Source organism: Bombyx mandarina, chromosome 23 (genome assembly GCF_030267445.1).
Source record: "Bombyx mandarina strain Sakado chromosome 23, ASM3026744v2".
Lineage (NCBI taxonomy): Eukaryota > Metazoa > Arthropoda > Insecta > Lepidoptera > Bombycidae > Bombyx > Bombyx mandarina.
Window position 1 is genome coordinate 16,225,760 of NC_143229.1, and position 24,333 is coordinate 16,250,092.

At 37.6% G+C, this 24,333-nt stretch overlaps 1 protein-coding gene across 1 annotated transcript; it reads right to left on the minus strand.

Annotated features, from left to right (window-relative positions):
• Positions 1-151: 151 nt before the first annotated feature.
• Positions 152-24,333, minus strand: LOC114246528 (carcinine transporter). Its single transcript, XM_089737775.1, has 13 exons — positions 24,199-24,333; positions 16,030-16,190; positions 13,119-13,332; positions 11,889-12,072; positions 9,052-9,181; positions 8,050-8,178; positions 7,093-7,285; positions 6,141-6,246; positions 4,960-5,207; positions 3,785-3,864; positions 1,841-2,016; positions 578-750; positions 152-350 (listed from the first exon to the last, which is right to left on the minus strand). The coding sequence occupies exons 2-13, from the start codon at positions 16,112-16,114 to the stop codon at positions 332-334; spliced, it is 1,737 nt and encodes a 578-aa protein (XP_089593901.1). The 5' UTR covers positions 16,115-16,190; positions 24,199-24,333; the 3' UTR covers positions 152-331.

Genomic DNA, 24,333 nt, shown 5'->3' on the forward strand with positions numbered 1-24,333 from the left:
AGCATAGGCCACTTTTGCGCTGACGGCCTTAATTATAATACAATATTATATTATCACTTGGATTCCAGATTATTTACGGACTAATTGAATACTCTTAAATTACGACAGAAGGTATTAAAGAAAGTATTAAACAGTATTAAAGAAAAAAACATTTCAAAGTTTATTGTTTTAATGCGAAAATTGCTTAAGATCAGATTACATTGATATAAAATTGCTGTTTTAACGATCTAAATAACAATATTTTCGTATATTTCGGTATAAAATAACATTTTTGGAAAATATGTCCAAAATTTGCTTCAGTTGAGAATAAAACGTCGTTAAGAATTTCTATTTAAAAGTGGGTTTTGATCCTGAAAGAAAAGAAAAACACTTATATCTCCACACATCACATGCATAAGTTAATAGTAAATAATATCATATTTTTTTAAAGCTTGACTTTAAGCTAAGGATCTTCGATAAAGTTAACTCGTGGAGGGCTTTTGTGGGCATAATTTCATAAGTTTCTTTTGCGTCTTTGTGATCGCTTGGCGAGCCAAATGAAAGCTATGATAGCAGACCCGAGTCTTAGGAAACCCACCTGGTGCAGCAAGGAAAATCCCAGAACTTCTGATCCAACCCGTACTCCTCTCCATCCTGAAGAGTTTGAGGCATTTCTTTGCCCATCGATTCCGGTAGAAAGAGGCATAAAATTCCACCAATTATACCCAGAGCGCCTAATATAAGAAGGGGTATTTCGGTCGCAATAGTTGCCTGAAAGCGACGTTAATTATTTTTAATTATCACATATCAATAGCAAGTGAGAGAAGTAATTCAAACTTGTTTTATTGTTAACATTAGCCTTTTTTTTGCTTAGATTTTTGCTATTGCTTAGATGGGTGGACGAGCTCACAGCCCACTTGGTGTTAAGTGGTTACTGGAGCCCATAGACATCTACGACTTAAAGCCGCCCACCTTGAGATATAAGTTCCAAGGTCTCAAGTATAGTTACAACGGCTGCCCCACCCTTCAAACCTATTGGTATGGACATTTCGAATACCGTATAAATATAATGACAATAATAAACCGGAGATAAAACCGTAAAAGTAATCTAAATTATTCATTTATTTATTTGGGAAACCAACGGTACAAACCAAAAATATATAGGTAATAATATTTAAAAAAAATTGTTAGAACAAAACGAAACAAGCTTCCACAATAAAAAAAAAAAGAGTTGTGGATGCTGATACCAAATAAAATGCATCTTTAATAATAATTATTATAAAGAAAATTTTGTTACGCCGGTAAGAGTAACGCCATCTATCGTCGAATAGCAGACACTAATATCAAAGGGAATAGAATTTATTATATATTATTTATTATTATTTTATTATATTTTTTTTTTAAAACAATCACGCCACGTTAACTGGTCCCGTGATAAGTTCGTAAAGAACTTGTGTTACAGGTACCAGATAGCGGATATAAATGTAAGATTTTTATTATACACATACATATATTTAATAGACATCCATAACCCTGGAAAAGACATTTATATTTATCATACAAATATCTTCCCTTGGCGGGATTCGAACCCGCGACCCCCTTGTGTAGTGACCATGTCACTTACCACTACACCAGACGGCCGTTAAAGAATAGAACGCTCGTGAAGTATAACGCCATCTATTGTCAGATATCGGAAGCTACACGACTTGCCTAGAATGCTCTCGATAAATCTAGGGATGTCGCTTTGGCTATGAACCCTAGCGCGTAACAATTTTAATGGCGCGAATTCTTCGCGTTTGTATGCCGATATGAAAATACGTTGACGCGATTGAACAGCTTGTCTACGAACAAATAGTCTCACCAAATATACGATGTACGGCACCAGTATTGTTGCAAAATATCCAGTGGTGTGTATCATAGCTAAACCTTGAGCTCTCACGACGGTGGGCAGAATCTCGGCTGCATACTGCATCCCTATATTGTAGGATATGTTGACCGCAAATCGTCCGACGATGGCTAGCGAGGCTGATTGTATTCCTGGAGACATAAAGGTATCTATAGATTAATACGTGAAGCAAAATTATTGTACCCTTTTTACAAAAATCGCGCGGACGGAGGAGTATGAAATTTCCCACACTTATAGAGAATATATATATATATATTTTCTATTGCCCTTGTAGACAGACGAGCATACGGCCCACCTGATGGTGAGTGGTTACCGTCGCCCATGGACAATGCCAGGAGCAGAGCCAAGCCGCTGCCTACCGAAATATGGAGAAGGAGTGCAGAATGTTAATATATTTTTAAATTATGCATAAAAAATACATTGAATTAATAAAAAAAAAACATTAAATACACTACTATGTATTGGAGACACACTCACGAATCTAAGCTATTTGTTTATTGTCCAATTTTTCTTATTGCTTAGTCTGTGGTCAGATTGAGACTAGATTGAATATTGTTTGTATTTATAAATATTTGTCTAAAGTGCAATCCTGGCGAAATCTGTGATTATATAAGTATAATAAATAGTCTGAAAATTGTATAATAATAGTGTACAGACTTATAATTTCAATTAATTATAGTCGAATTTCGATTACCGGGGGACCACAAGATCCAGATAAAAAGGTTATAAAAAATATTTTAAATATTGTAAATTTGTACATGTGAGCACTTCTGGTGTGCGCGGCCAAAGAAGATACAATAGATAACCGAATATACCTATATGTCGAAGACAAGTGTGTCGAGTTATCAAATGCAATTCATAATTATTATTAAATAAAAATAATATAATAATATTAATGGTTGATTCGAAGTAAGTATCAGTTGAATGGAATATTTAAATTTATTCAACTGATAGTAATTAATAATTATTTTTTATTTTATTTTTCTTGGTAATTTTAGGTGTGTTTTAATGATGCTATGTATACTTATGGACTTGTTGTTGTCTGAAATAAAATCAATCATTCATTCATCATTCATTAACATTAAATATTATAAGGTAGCGATACGTTTTCCGAAATCAAAAATTTTAAGGGAACGAATCGGTCATAAATGTATATCTATATATTTATGTACATGTATTTATTTGAGTACGAGTATTTGTATCTATAAATATTATGTATGTTATCTTCTCAGTGGGTCGCGTTTCCGGTGGTAGATTCTGCGAAGCACTGCTCTTGCTAGGGCCAGTGTTAGCAACACTCCGGTTTGAGCCCCGTGAGCTCACCTACTGGTTAAGGTTACGCTGAAATAGCCTCTCAAGGCTATCAGCTTAGGTAGGAAAAAAAAACCTAAGTGGTATGTCTCCACTATTTACCGCGCCGATTCCTGAGGACAAACACGTGCAGAAGCCATTAACGAATTCATATTGTAATTGAGATTAACCAACACGATTTGCTTGCAGATTTTGTTTTGCGGGTTGCAATTTTTCAGGGCAATCTTTTCGTAAGCAATATTGGGATAATAATATGTTTTGGCATACAACAATAAGTATGATGCAATGCTATTTATTTATTTTTATTAATTTATTTTATTTATTAGGCACACACCACACATCACGAGCTAAAAAATACATAGCACAAACACAAGTGATAACAAACAAAATCTGACTTGCAGCATAAGCCATGTGCGTACAAATGTTATTTTTATGTTGGGAGTCAATAATTATCCAGCTGGCTTCTAAGGAATGAACCTCGCCAGCGGAATCCGGAACACAAATTGTGTCGAGTGCAGAATCCACAAACCCATAATAAGCCCTTAATTACACATACATGTTAATTGGATTATAATAATATAATTGTACCTATTGGAACGGCTGTGGCTAGTAAGCTGAATATTCCGCCGGAAACCATTGTACTAAAGGCCAGCCACCGTCGTCCCAAGCTGGAAAGGTATTTCAAAATGTTAATTAGTCTAACAACTAAACAAGCAGCTTACTGATAGTAGGACGTCTTGTGAGCTCGCACGGATAGGTACCACAGCCTTGCCTATTTCTGCCGTGAAGCAGTACTGTCTTTCGGCTTAAAGGATGGGTCAGTCGTTGTATTTTCAAAACCGAGACCTTAAAACTCAAGTCTCGAGGTGGGTGACGGTATTTGCGTTGCAGATATCTATGGACTCCGGTAACCACTTAACACCAGGGGCGACTTGAGCTCGTCCACCCATTTATGCAACAAAAAAAGTAACTTTTTAGTAGGTAAAGTAATTTTTCGATTGACATAGACTGGTTCTCTGTTAACAAATAATAATGACATAACAGCAGAAATAGTTAAAAGAATATTGTCGGCGAATACATGCTACTCAGGCCTGGCTAAATGTTTCTGTTCCAAAATTCTCTCACGAAATATCAAAGTTCTTCTTTATAAAACCTTACTGAGACCCATTCTTACTTAGGGCTCAGAGAGATGGGTACTAAGCAAAAAGGATGAGAACCGTCTACTTGTGTTCAAGCGTAAGGTCCTAAGACGGGTATTCGATGCTTTGCAGGAAAACGATATGTAGAGGACGAACTTTAACCACGAGTTGTTTACAGCTTACAAAGATCTTAATATCATAAAAACTATAAAAAATGGACGCCTACGATGAGTAGTAGATCGAATGGAGGAGACCAGAATGTCAAACCAGAGGGCCACAGAAGTCGTGGCAGGTCCAAGCTTCAATAGTTAAATGGCGTTGAGCAGAACCTCAAAGCAGCCTGAACAGAGCAGTCTGAAGTGACATACTAGACCAGGCTAAAGCCCACCATGGGCTGTAAGGCCTAATATGATGACGATTTTGATAGACCCAAAGGACGTTTTAGTTGAAAAGGCAGACTGTCCCGCACGGGGGACTTCAACGACCCTGTCTATTTATACCGCAGAGCTATAGAGGTTTCCAATTTAACACGTGATGAAGCCATTGTGGTTGTTATAAAACATTTTCTTCGGTCAAAATTGGGCTGGTTATGAGATTGCCTACTCAAGCGATTCGTATACTCACACATCCAAGATCAGGGTAAGCAAAGCATCGGCAGGGAACTCGGTCGCCGTAGCCACAGTGAAGGTCAGGAACATATCCAGGCCCAGAGCCCCCACATTCCTGACGTGTCCATCAAATGTCATGGCTATTAGAATCCATATGAACACTAGAAGAATGCTGTGCTTTCGTAATCGAGGAGTCTTGAATAGATCTATCACGCTGTAGTTCTTGCATTCTTGTTCGGCTTTTGCTATTTCTGTTGCGGTTTCCTGTGAATTCCGTTCAGCAAACGGACACGCAATGTTATTCGAATAAATTCACACTACGACATCGTGGTGTCGGCGCTGTACCGCCTTCACCGTGTTACTTTTCGACCGACTTCTTTTTATTTTTTTTATTGCTTACATGGGTGGACGAGCTCACAGCCCACCTGGTGTTAAGTGGTTACTGGAGCCCATAGACATTTACAACGTAAATGCGCCACCCACCTTGAGATATAAGTTCTAAGGTCTCAATATCAACGGCTACCCCACCCTTCGAACCGAAACGCATTACTGCTTCACGGCGGAAATAGGCGGGGTGGTGGTACCTACCCGTATGGACTCCCAAGAGGTCCTACCACCAGTGATTACGCAAATTATAATTTTGCGGGTTTGGTTTTTATTACACGATGTTATATATTCAGCGTGGAAGTCAATCGTGAACATTTGTTGAGCACGTATTTCATTAGAAAAATTCAAAAAAAAAAGGTGAGAATTTAGAATGAATTTTCGATTTTGTGCCTTTTTCTGCTTTTTTTTATTGCTTAGATGAGTATACGGCCCGCCTGATGCTGAATAGTAGCCGTCGCCCATGGACATAAGCAATGCTAGGGACAGAGTCAATCTGTTGCTTATCGTGAAGCGATTTCGATGATTCCTTTTTTGTTTTGAAGCTATACTATACTAAGTTGTACTATTTGTGTTCCCGTCTTCAAGAATAGGACGCGTGTGCTCGTATCGAGCAAAATGAGAATGCTGAGAGTCGGATCCTGTAGGAAATTACTAATTGTTTTGTGAGGAAAACGTGATATCCACGGTTCAAAAATATCGTGCTGTAGCAAGAATAACGACGGTCCCTCCTCACACCACCCTCTGCTTTCATACCCCAGGTCTTTTGACCACATGACCAGCCTCCCTTCTCTTCAAGAACACAATACGTACGTGAAATTCTCTGATAATGTCCTCTGGTAGTGCATTACCGTTGACCTTCGCGCACCTCATCATTATTTTCAGAGCTTCATCGATCCGCCCTTGCGATATCAACCACCTGAAACAGGTTTGGTCTTTAAGTGATATGGGCATATAACAATGCCGACGCCGGTTCCAAGCCTGGATTAGAAAACAGGTGGGTTGAGTTGAATTTCGATTTTTTCACCGTAAAACAGTCAAACCCGAATGTATGGCGGCGGTTAATTAGCCGGACCCAAATAAAGCTTCAGCGGCCTCTAAGAACTAAATGTCTTTGAAAAGCACTGCTTTAGATGACGACCGCGGGACCTCACCGTGTGTATTTTCCCAAGAAAGCCTTATAAAGCCACGACTCTCAGCATTGAGGATTATCGAGGCAATTAGGAGAGGAGGCGTAGCCGAAATTGTAGTGCTATAAGAGAAACAATTGATTTTTATGGTTAAAGAAACGCCTTGACGTAGCGACGAGTCACATTAGTGGAATTGTTTTTTGTTGTGGAATGAAGGATAAATGGTGGCCCAGCTTCACCAGAACAAGCGGGCGAGCATAGGCCCTGCCAGAAAGGAAGGGATTTGCTAACAGTTACCCGAGCGCCTCCGAAGAAGACCCAACGAATCAAGGATAGTTGCTTCGCGAATGAAAGCGGTATTGTTTGTAGGGACAACGGTGATGTTTCGTATCGGAACCGACTAGAGTCTCTCTCTCTCTCTCTCTCACACACACACACACACACACACACACACACACTCACACTTACATACACACATACACACTTTTTGAAAATACACGAAGCGGCTCGAACCTCAAAATGGAACCGCCGGTTTACTTGCCCCGAATTGAAATTATTAAATTAACGTCACGACATAGCGTAAAGTACACTACAATATACTACAGTATACTACATAGTATAAAAAGTAGATTTACCTAGCGCTCTCTGGTACGACGCAGCCAGTGAATACGGCTAAAGCCAAAGGCACGCTAATGATCAACGTATAAATCTTCCAGTCCGCGACCGCTAAAGCTATCCAGGGTAGGAGGCACGCTGCAAACGTGAAGTATATTCCTATGGACATATTCGCCACGAAGGTCCTCCATTTGAGGCCAACATACTCCAGTACTGAAAAAAACGAGACCTTATTGTTAAATAAGTTGGAGATTCCTGATATATCATACGTGAGATATCGGAACAGTAATGCCTTTTTCTGACTTGGATTATCGAAGTATGGCATTTTGGATTCGTAGATGGTGGAGGAACTTAGACGCCTGATGTAAAGTGGGTCCACAGCGCATTATACAACTTAATTGCCTTTTCAAATGAGCTCATAGTCTTGATTGGATTGTTTAATGATGTTGTTCCACCTTTCAAACGGTAAGTCATGACTATTTAGCTGCAAGAGTACCCAGGTAGAATGCCAGTTAACACGTTGATTATCGTACCATTTCTGTGGGACATTCAGCTAGTCCGTACGAGGCAATTGGACTCGAAAAGACCGAATCGAAAATAGCACTTATTCACAGTGCGTGTGAGATCTGATAGGTCTCACGAAAATCCGTTTATGAATATGTCCATAACATTTTGATTCCCGCATCAGGGTACAGTCGCGCATGGGACTTTTTAAGCCGCATAAGGCGGTCAACGTTTATGTAATCTGCCAGAATTTAAATGATACAAGATGCTGGTATTATTCTAAAAGAAGGCTGTGCCCATTCTCCGACCATTTCTTTATACGTCTACGGTGATACTCAAGGGGAGAACTTCAGTGTTCCTACTCTATGCTACAGCCGTTAAAAGAATTTGTGTCATTTAATTCACTCTTTCATTGCAAACAATGACATTTAAGCTCTTTGATTATGGATTAGGGAAATACAGTAAAAACTCACCAACGATATACATGATAATAAAGCAATTGTCATAGGCCAAGCCCACAATGAATCGGCAGAGGCAGAATGATAAAAAACTATTTGAAAATACAGTTCCGATTCCGCCAATAAATCCGGCTACATTAGTACCTGAAAAGTGATTATCAGTGAATTATGCTTAAGTTATATTAGCGATAAGGTGTATTTAGAGTTCGCTAATTCGCTAAGTTAGTATCGCGATTCTGCGTTTATCTGACTGCAAATAGTGCTAAGACCAGTTACCATGCATTTCAAGTCATCAGCAAAGCAAAGTATAGCTAGCACCAAACTCTATTCATAGATCTGGAGATAGAATTCGCGTCACAATCGAGAAATAAATATGGCGGCGGTGGCCGTAATCGACGATACCACGTCCAATGAACGATTCATCGCTCGTATTACCTCTTGTCTCATACCACTAAGGCCTTAAATGACGACTGTGCCTTAAAGATCCACCTGATCCATTAGTACAACTAATAGCTTGTAGCTCGGACACTAGAAGCGGGCATAGGAACCCGCCAGGTGTCAAACCCTCACCTATGTGCTTAGTGAGAGTTTTTTAACGTACTCGATAGCGTAAAAGTTAACACAAATTTATATGGAGTTGGAACGTTTGCCTACGTTTGCCGCTAGGGGCGCTGTTCCAACTGCACATAAATTTGAGTTAACTTTTACTCTATCGAGAACGTTAAAAAACTAGCACTGAGCACAATGGTACCGCTTTGACGGGTTCGACGTTAAACCTAATCTATGCATTAGCTCGTTAAGTTTCTGGCTTGATCTTCTTAGCGGGTAGCGATTTTGATGCGGTAGTAAATGCATTCGAGAAGCAGCTGCCTTGGAGCTAAGAGGTCTCCTTGGGAGGGGCTCGTGCAGTGAAATTATTTTTTTTATTACCCTTGTATTCAGACGAGCATACGGCCCACCCGATGGTGAAATAAGGAAACTTGAGTAAACGCAACCTACATTTCCTCTGAAACTTACCCACTAGAGCAGGTACGCGACCATATTTATCAGCAATCCAACCAAAGATAAATCCACCGAGTATGGCCCCACAGAAAAACACCGACTGAGCTGTGGCGGCATAGTTGTCCTTTTCACACACCCACCCTTGCTGTAAGAAAGGAAAGAGATATACATATTTATCTTTTATTCAATTATTAATTACATTATTTCATCCTTCAATGTGGTGCGCACGACTCTAGTTTTTTTCCGTTAATATTTTCTAGCTTATTCTATTCAGCTTTGAATTTCATTTCTTCTTATAATTAGAATGGCCACTAACCGCCTAGCTTTCAAAATAAAGCTTCGGCATCTTTTTCCGAACGAATGCCAGAAACATTTTTTCTATGTTCATTTCAACTATGCTTGAAATTTAATGCATTAGTATCTTCTGTGCCATATACTGTAATTAATTTTCTTACATATGCGTTATGTTTATATAGGTATATATATTTCTAATAATAACATACAATTTGCATATTTGTAGATATAAATGTCCAAATTATACTTTAAACATAATATATTTGAAATACCATAACTTTGGTAAAATATTATTTTTATACTGTTTTTTCATCAAAGCTAGGTAGGTACCTTGGAACGCCGTTTTCGACAAATGGTATATGATAGAGGAGTATGGAGGAGAAACCACGTTGCGCCGACCCCAGGTGACTGGGAGAAGGGCAGGATCATAACGATGACATTCTATATAATATTAAATAGATTATAAGTAATAATGCATACCGGTAAAATGGGGCGATTAGGGATTGACAGGCGAATCGGGAAAAAACCGGGAAAATCTTTCGACGCTCAATATAAGTTTTATATTCGTTGCAAAATCTTCCATTTTTTGTAGTTTAATAGTAGAATGTTGAAAGTTCACAAAACAACTCTGAATATGCATGAAAATAGCTGCTAACTTATAAAAAATCGCGTTTCAAATTAACTTCCTGTGGTGGTCATTATTTTAGTGCTAGAAACTTTGCTCTCTTTTATTTATTTGATAATAATAGAAGACGACTATGATTTATAACCGTTATTTAGTGTTTGAACCAGCATATATATTAAAGGTAAGTCTCAGTTGTTATTGGTTTTAATGTATTTGATTAAATAAAAATACATGTAAAAATCTGTTGTTTTTGGGGATATTGGGGACGTCTTAGGTACAAATAACAACGAAAAAGGGGTCAATTGGGATGAAAATACGTGAAATGGAAACGACCTAAGTATAAATAGGTACAGGTTTGTAGGGTTGTCTATGTAGTTATAACAATATTTTTTAAATTTGTTGGTAAAAATCTGTTTTATTCGAAGCGAAATTGGGAATAAGTCTTTATTTGAAATAGATAAGCAATTTAATATAAGTAAGTCGATTTTGCAGAGACATGTAACAAGATCAATAAAATCTCAAGGTGGACAAAAATGTCTAAGTAATACATAATAAAATATTTAATATTTGTTCAGAGTGGGGGTATTCATCTGATTAATCCATGGAATAACCGACACACCTAATCTCTTAACCCAGATAGAAATATCAGCACTGTCGATTGCACCTATAATTGAGGTGATGTCTGCCATGTACTTTTGTCAGTTTTTCAATTTTTTTTATTGATGATCACTTTGTTGGTGCAACTAAATAAATAAATAAATTAAAACTATATATAAAAATAATAGTAGTGCCAACCCTAGGAAATTTCTCATTTCGTCCCAATTAACCGCAATTTTCGGGTAAATAGGGATTATACCTATTTTTGCATTTTTTGCTTAAACTGGAATGCTAGTTGCATAATTTTAAATTAGATAACAAAGATGCCCCCAAGACTCAATCATTTTGATCCTGATATAGCATTATATACATCAACAACTACCTTAAAATTGCTCATAAAGTTGGAATTTGTCCCTAATCGCCCCATTTTACGGTACATTTAATATAACTAGTGGTCCCCCGGTAGTCGAAATTCGAATTAATTGAAATTATAAGTTTCTACACTGTTATGATTCTATTTTAAAAAATGTTTTTTTTTTTTAAGTGATTTTATGACCTGGTAACTAAGACCTTTAAGTCTTGTCTTATTTTAATTTATATTCTTATTTTTATGAAAAATGATAATATGGAGTGAAATGAAATGAAAATGATTAATTTGAGACGCCAATCAACTGGGATGAAATTAAATGAAATGAGATGATATGGAATGAAATATAATCTTAGTAAAATGGTGGTCATTTACTAAGATTTTTTTCAGTGGACTTTTTGGAGGATCCCGAGAAGTTGCGCCCAGCGGCTTTGTTTCATTTTCCCACATTTGTGCACTTTCACAGATATTAAACAGTTAATAAACCACCGTTATTACACATTTAAACCTGAAGAAACACTAAATAGACAAAATAAAACAAATCACACAACTTCACTCCTCGCGTTCCCGCCAAAAAGTCTTAAAAAAACGATTATACTTCTATAGTCACAGATTACGCCAAGACTACACTTTAGACAAATATTTATAAAGACAAACTATAGTTAATCTATTCTCAATTTGACCAGACTATAAGCAATAAGAAAAGTTTGACAATAAACAAATAGTATGCACGCGTGCGTTTGTCAATTACATGATAGTGAGTGTATTGATTTTTTTTAATGGTTTAATGATTTTTCTATGCATTATTTTAAAAAAAATAGCATTCTGTACTCCTTCTCTATATTCTCTATAGGTGTGGGGAAATTTCATAGTCCTTCGTCCGCGTAGTTTTCTTAAAAAGAGGTACAAAGTTTTTGCTTTACGTATTAATATATAGATTAGACTCAATTTTTTTTTAAATATATCTACCTGCGTTGCAATTGTTTCATAAGGAACATCAGTGTAATTAAACTCCCATTTATTTTGACATTTCTTGGTCGGCCATTTTGGGTTCGGCTCAAGGACGCCATCTTGTAACAACTTCGACCAGTCTACATCGTACACTTCGCATTTTGAATATTTATTGTTTAACATCGGTATTGACAGATGACGACTGAAAAAAGTGTTTAATTGAATTCAGCACATTTCAAAACTCAGTCAGTCAGTATAGCACTTACATCCTTTTTTTTATTGCTTAGATGAGTGGATGAGCTCACAAACCACCTGGTGTAAGTGGTTACTGGAGTCCATAGACATCTACGACGTAAATGCGCCACCCATCTTACGACATATTCATTTTCATTACTGGTGGTGTGACCTTTTGTGAGTCCGCACGGGTAGGTACCACCAACCTGCCTATTTCTGCCGTGAAGCAGAAATGCGTTTCGGTTTGAAGAGTGGGGCAGCCGTTATAACTATACTAAGACCTTAGACCTCATATTTCAAGGTGGGTGGCGGCATTGACGTTGCAGATGGCTATGGGCTTCAGTAACCACTTAACACCAGGTAAGCTGTAATCTCGTCCACCCATCTAAGCAATAAATTAAAAAAAAAACGAGTTTTACGGGAAGTGCTCATTGCGATGCTTAACATCCATGAGTTATAGTAATTACTCACCAACACGTGGGCCTTGTGCTTGTCGTCAAACTGAGCTAGTTAGTAATCCTTCCTAGTCAACGATCGTTTTAACAATTCATAACACGAATAAAACGTATCCCCGAATCAGGAAACTAATCTTATATAGAAAACAAAACTAGAATTGTTTGAGATGATCCCATCATCTCCTTTTTTACTATCGCAGCGCCCGCCACCGGAGTAAAGTTCATCCATACTATCTAGAATCACTGCGTTCATCCACAATGCGTTTCCAGATATCGTTTTTGCCACGTGCCATCCGGCTTTGGTAGGAGCTCCTCTCTACGGTTTTTCTTGACGGCCATGACATGTCCTTCTTCAAACAATACTTGTGGAGAGTAATTAATGGTTGCAGAGGTTTGGCTCTGAACCTAGCATTGCATAAGTCCATGGGCGACGATAACCACCTACCATCAGGTGGGCCGTATGCTCGTCTGCCTACAAGGGTAATCATCAAAATCCATCAAGCGTTACATGATACCCATTGTTCAACCAAATCATAACTTAAAGGTTCAAACAGCTTACCGTTCAATCACGCTCAAGTTCGCTAATTCCGGCACAGAGCACCAGTGCTCCTCCGGAGCAATGGCCATGAATATCTGCCCGAAGTAGACGAACGCGAAGAAGAACGCGTAAGGTATCATCAACAAGAACAGCATGCGCTGGTACCAGCCAAACTCTCCCATGTACGGCAGAAGGTCATCAAGGTCCTTCAATCTGTGGCGATTAACACCGTTTTCTGGAAGATACCTCTATTTTACTCACTTATTGCTGTACAGAATTAGGCAAGCTCTGGACCACTTTCCAAAGCACATATAAGATCTAAATGCCACCGCACATGTAGTGCCCATTTGAGGCGTAAAGTTTAAGTAACTTATTCGATTGCACAATAGCTTAGGGCCCCACCCTTAAAGCTCGGTACGATATCTTTACGGCACAAATAGGTAGCTTGGTCTTATCATCACGTAATGCCACCTAATTACACAAGTATCGCCAGATATCGATTATAAAATACTGGTATAATACTCAAAGATAGTTGCAGTTTGTTTTTTAGTGAATCCCGTAGAAGTCATACGACGCAAGGACAGTAATGGGGTGAGCTTTTCTAGGAAGTCACACATTCATCATTTAAGTAATGTTGTTTACACAATGGAGGGACGAATAGGCTGTTTAAGTATATGTTACGGTAAATGTACACTCTTGGGAAATGTACATTTTTACCGTAAATATGCACATTTGTCAAAAAGTTAGGTATATGTGTACTGAATATGATTTATATTGTATAATAATATAGTTTATAATATATATTTTCCGGCCAATGTGTACTCATGTCTTCACGTTTTGGTAAATGTGTACTTTTACCTTCAGGTTTTAAGAAAAGCTACAGTAAATAGAAATAAATTAATAATGTTGATGCAGTTAAAAAAAATATTTATTTAAATAAACAAAATACAAAAGTTTTTAATAACGATAATTGTTTTAATTAAAAAATGTAAATGACAAACAAAATATACTTTTCTTTGCATATTATGTAATATGTCGTAGGTTAGGTTAGGTTAGGTTAGGTAGGGGCGCATGCGCACCACATTACTAGCATTTGTGATTTCGTATTTTGTATGCCATGCTCACATTTACCAAAACAATATGGTCATTGTGAATTCAATGTACAATTTCCCTTCTTTGAAATTGTTAATGTCAGTTGAATGGACGTTTCCCAAGCGAGGTGGCAAATGTGCACATTTACCGGAAAATGTGTACATTTGCCGCAATATCTACTTTTACCGCTTTTTTTTTTGCTCAGGAGGAAATCACCGGACTCCCACCCTCCACTGGGGATGGAGGGCGGGGCATGTCGGAGTCGAACCGACTAAAACCTCCTGTCGCTACTTTAACCGTAACATATATATATATATATATATCAAATTTAGGTAGATAAGACCGATTAGACGTTGATGTATGAGGAAATAGAAGTCATGGACTAGTCAACAGTGGCAAGACACTGGTCTGTTCGTTACTGGCGTTCTGAGACATGGGGTTAATTGCTTAGATAAGAGTCCATGGCCAACCGGATGTTAAGCAGTGGTATCTATCTACCCGTGAGGACTCACAAGACGCTCTGCCACAAGTAAAGTTGAAAGCTACCGGCGTTTTTTTTTTATTGCTTAGATGGGTGGACGAGCTCACAGCTCACCTGGTGTTAAGTGGTTACTGGAGCCCATAGACATCTACACTGTAAATGCGCCACCTACCTTGAGATATAAGTTCTAAGGTCTCAGTGTAGTTACAGCGGCTACCCCACCCTTCAAACCGAAACGCATTACTGCTTCACGGCAGATATAGGCAGGGTGGTGGTACCTACCCGTGCGAACTCACAAGAGGTCCTACCACCAGTGATTACGCTAATTATAATTTTGCGGGTTCGATTTTTATTACATGATGTTATTCCTTCACCGTGGAAGTCAATCGTGAACGTTTGTTAAGTACGTATTTCATTAGAAAAATTGGTACCCGCCTGCGGGATTCGAGCACTGGTGCATCCCTACATACGAATACACCGGACGTCTTATCCTTTAGGCCACGACGACTTCCAAAAGTTCCGACGTCTGTGAAGTCTGACGTATTTGGTTGGATATAAAACCTTAGAGGTTGACCGCCCACAACAAGGTGTATTACAAAACCAATCACTGTGTACTAGACGATACTTCGTTCAATATAATGTAGTTCTTATTCATCTCCAGATTGTGTCTACTTTTGAAACCAGTAGTTAAGTTTATCTTAACTTTCAAGGTGTATCTTACTTCGATATCAAAGCTTAAATGAATTTTCAATTAAGTTTCGACCATACTGAGGAAGGCCATATCTATTGATGGGGTAGGAACCTGATCATCTAGTCAAATGTTACAATAGCGATTGTATGGGTAATATTCTTACGAATCGGCATCTTGACTTCTGAAGATCGTCTCTGGTTTAATGACTCTTCTCTCATCGCCTGATATGTCTCTTCGTGTATCTCTATCTATCTATACAGACAATGCCATACTGGCATTAATAATTAAAGCTACTTTTCCAGTGCAAACGCGAATTTTATTATCAATATTTAATATGCCATATTTATGCCAATATTTAATACTATGTCACTGTTATGCTTATTTCATTCATCAGTGTCGCAGAAAGCGTGTCAAGCCAATGAAAATTAAATTTTAGTCCCTAAATTACATAAAACGCGACATTAGGCCGTAAAAGTAGCTGTAATTGCGTCTCTCTCTCTCCTTAATGGGTCTCCTCATTGCTGAAGGCCGTGTCTAGCTTGAAGTGTTGATCGCTCGATGCTCTATTCTTCTCCACATCTTCGTGTCCTCGGCGGTCTTTATATTAATTGCGTCTACTATTCGCGAAGCCGAAAAAATCGGTATTTTATAGGTTAAGGTCAACTTACCTTTTCGCTCGACCATTTCCAAGTCGTTGGCAGGGTCACGGGGCGGCTGCTCCGTGCCCTCGACGTTCCTCTCACGTGATCCCATTCTCGAAAAGGGCTCTTGCCTTATAAGACACTTTTTCCGTTTTGATTTCTCGCCACACAAATTTCTAAGATGAAGTCTGAAACAATATCCATTTCATTATATTATATAAATTATACAATTATGTAATCAACACTAAGAATGAACCTAAAACTACAAATGTCAACACACAAAAATCAACGCACCGTTAAAATTATACCCATAATAATTTCATCCACCGCATCGGGCTCATTCCAAAATCATTACACACATCGCTCTCAGAACTTGATCTTAATAAATATTCCTACATCGCTTTACAAAAATCTGTAACAGTCGACACCTGTTCCATAGTGCGACAATTCCCTTAAATCCACTACTCAAACCCCTACAACACTACACAATGAACCAACTCACTTGGCGTAAGCCCGTGCTAGGTTCACATTTACCAGCATTAGCTGAGAAAAAAAAATCCATAATAATAATAATTTAATAACTAAAATATATTATTAAAAGGAGTCCCTTTAGACAAGGTTCCGCAGAGACTGGCAGCGTTCCCCCTTTGAATAGCTACACTAATTCTTTGTCCAAGGTAGCTGCCATTTAATATAAATATCCCCACGTCTTGTGGCGGTTATGTGTCGATAGCCTAATCATAGTCTGGTCAGCGTTGTTTGGTATGACCAAATAGATTTGATACGGTCTCAGCGTCCATTGTATAATTCAATGAATTTTTTAAATTCACTCATAGATGTACAGTTGAAAGGAATTTACAAAACAAAATTAGATTCTATTGATTTTACACGCCCGATTTTCTTCGTTCTTATTTTGGCATTGACAACAATTGTCTTAGTTACGGTCTACGAATAAATAAGGTTACGGTAATATTTTAAGAGCAGAGTATAACGTTTTGATTTATATTTGTTGATATGAACTGTTTATATTGACACCATTATTTTTATCTCTGCGATGGCATTTTCATTTAATTATAGGTACCTTTTTATTTATTGCATAGACGGATGGACGAGCTCACAGCCCACCTTGTGTTAAGTGGTTACCGGAGCCCATGGACATCTACAACGTAAATGCCGCCTCCCACGTTGAGATATGAGTTGTAAGGTCTCAGTATAGCTACAACGGCTGCCCCAGCCTTCAAACCGAAACGCATTACTGCTTCACGGCAGAAATAGGTTGGGTGTACCTACCCGTGCGGACTCACGAGAGGTCACAGTTTAGATCATATCTACGATTCGCAAAAATCGTAGGAAATAGTTTTATCGTCCAGGCATTACCTTTTCATCATTCATCATCATTATCCTGCCCTTCTCCCAGTCAGATATGGGTAAGAGGGGAGTGAGCGAAGAAATGGTATATGGTAGAAGAGTATGGAAGGAGAAAACATGTTGTGCCGACCCCAGGCATTACCTTTTATTTACGTAAATTAATTATAATAAGTCACCTATCAGATATAAAGTTCGGAGTTTACGGACGTCAATGTAATAATAACCCTTCACTATTATTGAATTCCAAATGACGATGCAAAATCGTAAGAATTAATAATTCATCTATACATATATACATATAAATAAAATTAGTGTCTGTTTGTAGTATTGAAATAAACGCTTTTTACTACATGCATATGAATATACTTAGTCTGGCCATAAATACTGTTACAATTAAAAATAAACAAAATATTACATTTGAATTTGGAATCTGTCATTTTTATATGATTGCTCATTGAGGTTTCTCATTTTGGCGCCAATACATTGTACAATATTTTGCGATATTAAAATGGAGTGGGGTGTTAAAGAGAACCGAATCACTGTATGTGATTGCATTACACAAAGTAGGTATGGAGCCAAATGCAATTTTTAAAACTCTCCATACGCTTGGTATTAGTAAAATGTTTGTGTACCGGGCTAATTATAGGTGCAATGAGACCTCCTCCGTTTGTGACAGAAAAAGATCTGGCCGTCCACGTAGTGTTCGTACGAAAAGCAGTAAGGGAAAGAATTCGAAGAAATCCTGTCCGAAAGCAAAAGATTTTATCTACTGAAACAACTACTGAAGCGATACGCAAAGGGAGGTCATAGAAAAATTTTGTTTACGGATGAGAAAATTTTTACAATTGAGCAACATTTTAACAAACAAAATGACCGTATTTATGCTCAAAGCTCTAAGGAAGCTTCCCAATTAGTCGACAGAGTGCAACGTGGGCACTATCCGACTTCAGTGATGGTTTGGTGGGGTATTAGCTATGAAGGAGTGACTGAGCCATACTTTTGTGAAAAAGGTATCAAAACATCGGCAAAAGTGTATCAAGATACCATTCTTGAGAAGGTAGTGAAGCCCCTTAACAACACCATGTTCTATAATCAAGAATGGTCCTTCCAGCAAGACTCGGCGCCAGGTCATAAAGCTCGGTATCCGCAGTCTTGGTTGGAAACGAACGTTTCGGACTTCATCAGAGCTGAAGACTGGCCGTCGTCTAGTCCCGATCTTAATCCGCTAGATTATGATTTATTGTCAGTTTTAGAGAGTACGGCTTGCTCTAAGCGCAATGATAATTTGGAGTCCCTAAAACAATCCGTACGATTGGCAGTGGAAATTTTTCTCATGGAAAGAGTGCGTGCTTCTATTGATAACTGGCCTCAACGTTTAAAGGACTGTATTGCAGCCAATGGAGACTACTTCGAATAAGTTTTTTATACTTTAAACTGTTTTATATTTATGTATTAAACTAACACACTGTAAAAGTAATAAATGTCATTTGCCATATAATTTTTTTTGTTTTCCTTTGTAGCAGTATTTATGACCAGACTAAGTATACTGATTTCATGTCTAAGTTTATCTAATATATAAAATTCTCGTCTCACAGTGTGCGTGATTTAACTCCTCCGAAACGGCTCGACCGATTTTCGTGAATTTTAGCGTGCATATCGGCCAGACTAAGTATATACAGTACATACACTAAAATAACATTTTTTACAATTTTACTCTGTCTGTCTGTTTGTTCCGGCTAATCTCTACAACGGATAAACCGATTTTGATGAGACTTTCACTAATAGGTAGCTGATGATATAAGGAGTAACTTGGGCTACTTTTTTAGACTAGCTTAGCCCCGCAGTGTCACCCGCAGCTATTGTCGTACTGCGCGCAGCATGGCGGGCTTCGCCTATCAATAATAGAATTTAATGTTTCCGAAGCGAAGCGAGGGCGGGTGGCTAGTCTTTCATATTATTACCCCGGTCACTCACATTCGCAAGAATACGCAAACCCGCAAGTGTAGGACAACATTTGCAAATGATTATGCAAAGTTTTCGCTGCATTCGTGGTTTTCCAAGCTGTCTCAGTTTTTTAACAGACATCAAAGCGCGCGAACCGCGATCCTTCGCGTAGTCTCCCACACATTCGTGTGACCAGTTGCGCCCAGGATTGCGAAGGCAACGGACGTTTCGCTAATTTTATAGATCGTGACGTCTACTGTGTAGCGTATCTTCATCAAAAGAAATCCCATAAAAACAGCATGGCTGTGTCTGGGAAAGAATTCAAAACTCTTTTTCTCTTCAATGTTCTATTGACGAATTAAAAAAGAGGAGAAATTCGTGAGACATTCGTAAACAAGTGTAGGAGGAAGCGCAAACGGGTTCGCAAATTGAGTTCCGAACCCATTTGCACAGCCGCTAAGTTTGCGAATGATTGTATGACGGCCCTTCACATGCTGCGTGCATGTGAGTGGCCGGCATTAGACGATGCAGTCAGAACACACGGAAGTTGTTTGTAAGGCAATTACTTGAATATTTAATTGGTGTTCGCTACTTGCCTATTAGGCCACGGGTAATGATTCTATGGTCAAGAATCTCAAAGCAATTACAGTCTGTATTGTGTATGTTAAGCATTATTAGTTAGAAGACAACAGTGTACAATAGATTATTTTTCCCTGCCTATTCGCCGGAACTTAAGGGGCGATTCCAGCTACGTCCGGACGTATAGGTGTGCTCACGGGCACAAACTTAGCGAATTTGCTAATGCCAGCCCTAGCAAGAGCAGTGCTTCGCAGAATCTACCACCGGATCCGAATCGCGATCCACTGAGAAGATCCGGCGAGAAACTTAATGGGTTTACAAATGATTTACATTGAAGGTGGACCTTCCTTTAAATGGGCTCGCGGGGATGTGAGATTGTTTCTTTTTTTATTGCTTAGATGGGTAGACGAGCTCACAGCCCAACTGGTGTTAAATGGTTACTGAAGCCCATAGACATCTACAACGTAAATGCGCCACCCACCTTGAGATATAAGTTCTAAGGTCTCAAGTATAGTTACGACGGCTGCCCCATCCCTCAAACCGAAACGCATTACTGTTTCACGGCAGAAATAGGCAGGCCGGTGGTACCTACCCGCGCGGACTCACAAAAGGTACTGCCACCAGTAAGATATAAGCATTTCAATAATGAGCATAGATTCATTAATTAATATAAAAAATAGAAAGGTGATGAGGCGGTAAAAAATAGGCTTCATCAACGTTATTTCTCGGAACTTGTAAACGTGACGTTACATGGTAGTATCTATATATTAATACGTGAAGCAAAAACTTTTTATCCCTTTTTACGAAAATTGCGCGGACGGAGAAGTATGACATTTTCCACACTTATAGAAAATATAGAGAAGAATTGCAAAATGCTAATATTTTTTTAAAATAATGCATAAAAGATACATTAAATCAATAAAGAAAACATTAAGCACACTACATACCATGTATTTTACGCACACACGCATGCATACTATTTATTGTCAAACTTTTGTTCTTGACGTCTGTTGTCAAATTGAGAATAGATTAAATATTGTTTGTCTTTGTTAATAATTTTTTTTGTGTTTATAGTGTAGTTTTTTATAGTGTGTTGGCAAAATTTGTGATTAAAGAAGTATAAAATACAATCATAATAGTGTACAAACTTACAATTCCAATTAATTATAGTCGAATTTCGACTACTGCGGGATCTCTAGTCATCTACAAAAACACTAATATAATTATCAAGTGACTCGTTTTCCAAAAATTTCATCTCTATTTTAGACAGTGACTCAGTTGGGCGCCAAATATTCATTTACTTACTAGTGACGTAATTCACGACGTTAAGCTAATTAAACGGGGTTTTATAATTACGTCTATTGTAACGTGTATGTGTAAACAAACTGTTTTTTATATTAGATAATAAAAAAATGTTTTTTTATATTTAAATTTTAAATTTAATTAATAATAATAATATGCGTGATAATTTATCCTGAGACAAAGACAACAAAACTCAAGGCAAGTGGCGATATTCGTGTTGTTAAGTTTTCCGCTAACTGCTAAACAATTTGGATCGTGAACACGTTCATGATAATTGGTTGAAAACGTACAAAAGACAAAGTGACTGTATTGTTTTATTTGTAACACACTGAGTTTCTCGCCGGATCTTCTCAGTGGGTCGCGTTTCCGATCCGGTGGTAGATTCTGCGAAGCGCTGCTCTCGGTAGAGCCAATGTTAGCAACACTCCCGGTTTGAGCCGCATGAGCTCACCTACACGTCAAGGCGAAGCTGAAATAGCCTCTCAAGGCTATCTGCATAGGTAAGGAATAACACATTCTCACGATTGACTTTCACGGTGAAGGAATAACATCGTGTAATAAAAATTAAACCCGCAAAATTATAATTTGCGTAATTACTGGTGGTAGGACCTCTTGAGAGTCCGCGCGGGTAGTTACCACCACCCTGCCCATTTCCACCGTGAAGCAGTAATGTATTTCGCTTTGAAGGGTGGGGCAGTCGTTGTTACTATACTGAGACCTTATAACTTATATCTTAAGGTGGGTGGCGCATTTACGTTGTAGATGTCTATGGGCTCCGGTAACCACTTAACACCAGGTGGGCTGTGAGCTCGTCCACCCACCTAAGAAATAAAATAAAAATTTATGAGTGTGGGACTCCCTGATAATAATGTTAATTTAAAATGCCCAGCGAATCGGGCGAGTACGGCTAGCTTTATATAAATTTCAATGCACCTACCATTATTTACTCGGCACTATCTTTGGTTGACTGGCAGAGAATGCCTTAGGTATTAAGTCCGCCAATGTAAATTTTACATGAAGTGTAATAAAAAAAAAAAAAGCAGCTTTAATTGTGGCTAACGAAAATCGAAGAAAATATTTAAATAATCCTAATACATTGAATCGTAGGGACATTCCCGGCTTACATTACACATATGCTCAGCATGAAGTATATATTATTATACATTAAATATTTTAACTGTTTTAATACGCTTTTATTAGATACAGACGTACGTATGTTAGTAACGGAATCTTTGAACATGATTTTGAACCCCTTCAAAACGTCGGATTAACTCGAAATTTGGTATACTTATTAAGGACCAATGACAATTCAATATTTAAAAAAAAATTGATAAAAAACATTTTTTTAGAGAATTGAAATTGAACTAAAAAATTTGATTTGACTTTTTGTTAATTAACTGAATATGTTAAAAACAATATTAATAATTGCCGTGAGAAGTATGTCTCCAAAAAAAAAAAAAGAAAAAAGAAATAAAAAAAAAAACTAAAAAATTTAAAATAAATAATTGTTTAAAAAACTAACAAAATACGCTTTTATAGAAAAGCCAACTAAAAAATATAAAATAAATTTTAATAAATTTAAATTAAAAATAGTGTAAGAAAAATTATTTTATTGTAAAAAAAGCATGGGGTGCATAGGATCAGTAGTTATAAATATTTTATGAACAGATATGAGTAGAAGGGTTATTTTGATATCCTGAAAAACACCCCACACTTTTTTACAATTTTATTTTTTTTAAATTAGAAACACACATCAAATCTTTTTTTCTGTTTAAACTAAGTTTTTTTTTATAGCTTAAATGTGTGGACGAGCTCACAGCCCATCCGGTATTAAGTGGTTACTGGAGCCAATAGACAATAGTTCTAAGGTCTCAGTGTAGTTACAACGGCTACCCCACCCTTCAAACCGAAACGTATTACTGCTTCACGGCAGAAATAGGCAGGGTTGTGGTACCTACCCGTGCGGACTCACAAGATATCCAGTAAACGACGGCTCGGCTTACGACAGCTTCGCTTCACTTGGTATTGGTGAAGTCCACGGGTAACGCGACTACTTACCGTCAAATTAGCGGTGTAGCTGATTACAATGAGGATATTGACGATAAGCCGCCGGCTTCAAGAGGCCTAATTCTCAATTATGACAGCTGGTTCATGACCTCGTGACCCCAGCAGACCAGCCAATCAACGGCAAACGCACAAAGGGGAATGCCCATTTCAAGCCCAAAGTGAACAATAGATTATAGAAAAAATACTCAATGCATTAATTTTGGCATAAATAAATATGCATTTACTTCTTTCAACATGAGCGCCACTACAGTTTACAATAAGTAGTTTAGAAAAAGTAACTCTATTGAAAAAACAAGGTTTTTGATTTTTGCGGGTAAAATATTGCCAACATCAAAATATTTTAAGTATTAAGTAAATATTTTAAGTATATAAATACAAAATTTCAAGTATTATCTTTAATCAATCGGTTTTAATCGATTATAAGCACATAAAATAGCATCAAAGCCATACCTATTAGACTCTACTGGTATTGTTATTTAAATACAACAAAAACAAAAAAAAAAAACAAAAATATTGTGTACTCGTAAAAAAAGATTAAGAAAAATAAATCAATTATTGGTTATTTAAAAAAACAATCGATATATCATTTTAATGTAATTTATTTTTCGTTAGGTATGCTTTTTTTGTTTTTGATTTTTCTTCGATTTATTTTACTGGCTTTGTTTTCTGGATTTTATCCTCCCTTCAACGACGACTTTGGCTCAGGAGTTAAGGATCACAGCTACATTCGATTATGGATACCGATCAATCAAAACGATTTTTTTGTTTTTATTTTATTTTTATAACAGTGGCGTCAATTTCAATATATATTTTAAATATCCAATACATTTAAGAATTTGAAACAGTCCATTTTTATAGTAATATTTGCTGTCCATTTTTGGGCCCAGCATACTATGCAGAGTGGGCATTCCCTTTTAATTCTCACATAAAACTCACCGACTATCTCCGCTTTTTTTTCTTCTTTTACAAAACACTATACTTCAAAATGATAGACGAAAGTAAAATTTTATTATCTCTGTCAGCGCTGCAACGTGCTTCAAACACGATTTTCCGAAGGCTTGTGTCATCGAA